Genomic DNA, 3,352 nt, shown 5'->3' with positions numbered 1-3,352 from the left:
GGATGTCACCCTATTTTAATGAGTCAAAGTTCTGAGTACAAAGTGGCAAACTTTGGCGCAGCGCGGGGGGGGGGAGGGGTTGGGGAGAAAAAATGTTTTTACTACCTCTAAAATAATAATATGTGTTATTAAGTTGAAATAACAAAGGAGGAGGCAATAATGCTTGATAAGAAATGTACTCATTACCTTGCTCATGTAATTGTAACCCCTCTGTATGGTATTCCCCCCACATACACTATATATATATATATATATATATATATATATATGTATGTATGTATGTATATATATATATATATATATAACATTTCCTTGACAGAAGGTACTTGCTTTACAGTGTTATAAAATTATCTTTTTCATAATCTTTCTCACAAGATTTGTAACTTCCTTATTTCTAAGACTATAAATAAAGGGATTTAATAAAGGAATTACTACAGTATAAAAAACAGCAACAAATATGTCTTTATCCCCTTCATTAGCTGAACTGGGTCGAAGATACATAAAGAGAAGAGAGCCATAGAACATTGACACAGATAAGAAGTGGGATGCACAGGTAGATAAGGCTTTGCCTCTTCCCTCTTTGGATTTCATTGTGAATATAGTGAAAAGAATATAGAAATAGGATATTAGGACTACAGTAATAGTAAAAGCTTGAATTGACCCTGACAAAATAAGTATCATCAAGTCATTAATGTAAGGGTCAACACAGGAAAGTCTATACAATGGAAGGACATCACAAAAAAAGTGATTGATTTGATTTGACTTGCAGAAAGTTAACCTAAATAATAGTCCTACGTGAATGATCGAATGAACGTTTCCACCAATGAGGGCACCTGCGGTCATCTGAATGCAGAGTTTCTTGGACATTCTGGTGTGGTACTGCAGAGGGCTGCAAATGGCCACATAGCGGTCATAGGCCATTGCTGCCAGAAGAAAGCAGTCTGTAGTTTCAGCAAAACAAAGAAAATAAAACTGTGCCATGCATTCATAGAGGGAAATCCTTCTGTCTGCAGATAATAAGTTCTCTAACATCTTTGGAGTAACGGCACAGGAGCAGAAGGAATCCATGAGAGCCAGGTTTCCCAGAAAGATGTACATTGGTGTGTGAATACGGGGTTCCATGTAAATCAAGGCCACCAATCCAAGATTCCCCATCATGGTGACCAGATAGATGACAAAGAACACCACAAACAAGATTATCTTTAGGTTTTCCTTATCTGTAAATCCTGTGAGGGTAAATTCAGTCCTGTAGGAGTTGTTCCCATTCATTATTACCTTGTCTGTTAAGATAGGAATTATGAAGATACAGGGTTTTAATTGAATGTTTAAAATTTTTTGCTCCTTTTTTCTTTCGTAACAGTTAAAGAAATTTCTTTTATTTTTTAATTGTGAAAATACCATACAAATCAGTAATTTTTAAATAGCATCTTTCTTTAAATTAAAATGTACATTTTGAACTTTTTTTCTGTTTCATCATAAAATGCAATAGGGTTGTAAAGTTGATTTCCAACATAGTGTCTAGTGAGTATCATTGTTGCATTGGTTCATCCTTTGTCCTGCTGTATAATCTTGTGGGGAGGGGCAGGGGTGGGTGGGAGGGGGGCAAGGAGGGGGGGCAGGGAGGGGGGTGAGTTGTAGGAAGGGGAACAGGAGGGGGGAAGTGGTAATCAAGAGAAAATTAGGGAGGGGGAACAGTATTTAAAAAGAAATGTACCCTTTATCTGATCTTTATCTTATATAACTGTAATCCCACTGTTCCTCATCTTTACAGTAAAGTTAAAAAAATGCAATAAGAATATATATGTGGACAGAATTAGAAGGCTAGCAAAACGATGGATCGTTACTCTCTGAATTTTAACACAAAATGAGAAAAGTCATTGAAAGCTATTTACCACTTTTCAGGAATTTACTTGAAATGATCTCCATAATTCTCTGCATAAAGTTGAAATTAAATTCTGAAATCAAAATTTCTTTTGATTTTTGTCATTTATTTGTTATTTAAATGACTCATTGGGACATAATAACTGATGAATGGTATTATATAAATTCTGTGGTGAAAATGAGTTTATATTTCCATAATCAAAGCATTAAAAAGAAAACAATAAAAACTTCTTTATTCCAAAGCATTAAATGTAAAACTTCTAAAATATAAAAGTACTGTATATAATCTATAAAGTCATTGACAAATTACTCTGTCTGCATGCCTTTATTAATTGATTTTCTGTAATTTTACCTATATAATTTGAAATTTTATAATGAGAAATACAGATGAATTACCATATTATTACTTCATCTTAGAACCACATACCACTCAATATTGACTATAGAAAGATAGAAAATAATTAAATTTAGGAACAATGAAAATTTTTTTAGCAACGTGAAGACATGTATTTCTGAGCAGTATAATTAGCAATAAAATTTAATTTGAAGCTTCTCTTACTTAGATTTCACAAAGAGGTTTTTGCTAGTGCACTGTTTGCTTTACTGTTAAGGTGTTAGAATATATATGTACCTTGTTTTCCAAAAAGCTTGGTTTAAGGAAATGAAGATCTTACATACTAGGTCAGTGGTAGTAATTATGTCTATTATACTTGCAAATTTAAAGACTTCTTGAGATCCTAAAGGAATTTCCCTGACATCAGTGCATTTCTTTGGGGACACTAAGTCCTAAAATACAAACCACTTGACATTAATTAAAGATATACTATGAGACAGTAGGAATAAAATAAATGACCCTCACTGAAATCTGTTTGGTGATCATCTTGGTTATTGTGTGTAGTAAAGTGGGTTGGTTGAAGCTTATATATTTGATAGCCTTGGTACTTGTGAAACAGGAAAGTGAGAGACTCTTATCCAACCACTGATCTAACCTAAAAATATCATGGCTGTTTCTTAGAGTAGTTTTATGGCAAAGTGATGTGATAGTCAAGTGGTATTGCTGACAAACTACAGCTCCACCTAGTGTTAAGTTGCTTTAGGATGAATCAGTTAGAACATATAACAGAGACAACAAACTCGCTGAAAATACAGTTTACATCTAGAGAACATAATACCCTTGTACCATTGAAGTACAGTAATTTGAAATATTATTAAACTAGAAATAAAGTAGTAGTCCAAATGTATGTAAGTATGTTTATATCTAGGCTAGAGATTTGTTACATGGTGTCTAGGGGGAAGATGGATTTAAAAATAAAAGGATTTTAAGAATGGAATGAAAGATAGAATGGATAGCAGGCACATAGCTTCACTCAGCCACTGGTTTGTGATCTAGTCTAACAACAGTTTTTTGCCAAGTCTGGCTTTGAATATATTTCCCTGTTCTCTGAATCAAGCATGACTAAGATCACAGGCT

The 3,352-nt window shown here is 33.7% G+C and overlaps 1 protein-coding gene across 1 annotated transcript; it reads right to left on the bottom strand.

Annotated features, from left to right (window-relative positions):
- Positions 1–339: 339 nt before the first annotated feature.
- Positions 340–1,269, bottom strand: LOC105991499 (olfactory receptor 5K3-like). The gene has a single exon (XM_013024140.1). The coding sequence runs from the start codon at positions 1,267–1,269 to the stop codon at positions 340–342; it is 930 nt and encodes a 309-aa protein (XP_012879594.1).
- Between the last annotated feature and the right edge of the window lie 2,083 nt (positions 1,270–3,352).

Source organism: Dipodomys ordii, unplaced genomic scaffold (assembly GCF_000151885.1).
Source record: "Dipodomys ordii isolate 6190 unplaced genomic scaffold, Dord_2.0 Scaffold73, whole genome shotgun sequence".
Taxonomy (NCBI): domain Eukaryota; kingdom Metazoa; phylum Chordata; class Mammalia; order Rodentia; family Heteromyidae; genus Dipodomys; species Dipodomys ordii.
This window is presented reverse-complemented; position numbering and strand designations above follow the sequence as displayed.

Coding starts and splice junctions, on each gene's coding strand:
- LOC105991499 (XM_013024140.1), bottom strand. CDS start 1,269: ATGAATGGGAACAACTCCTACAGGACTGAATTTACCCTCACAGGATTT.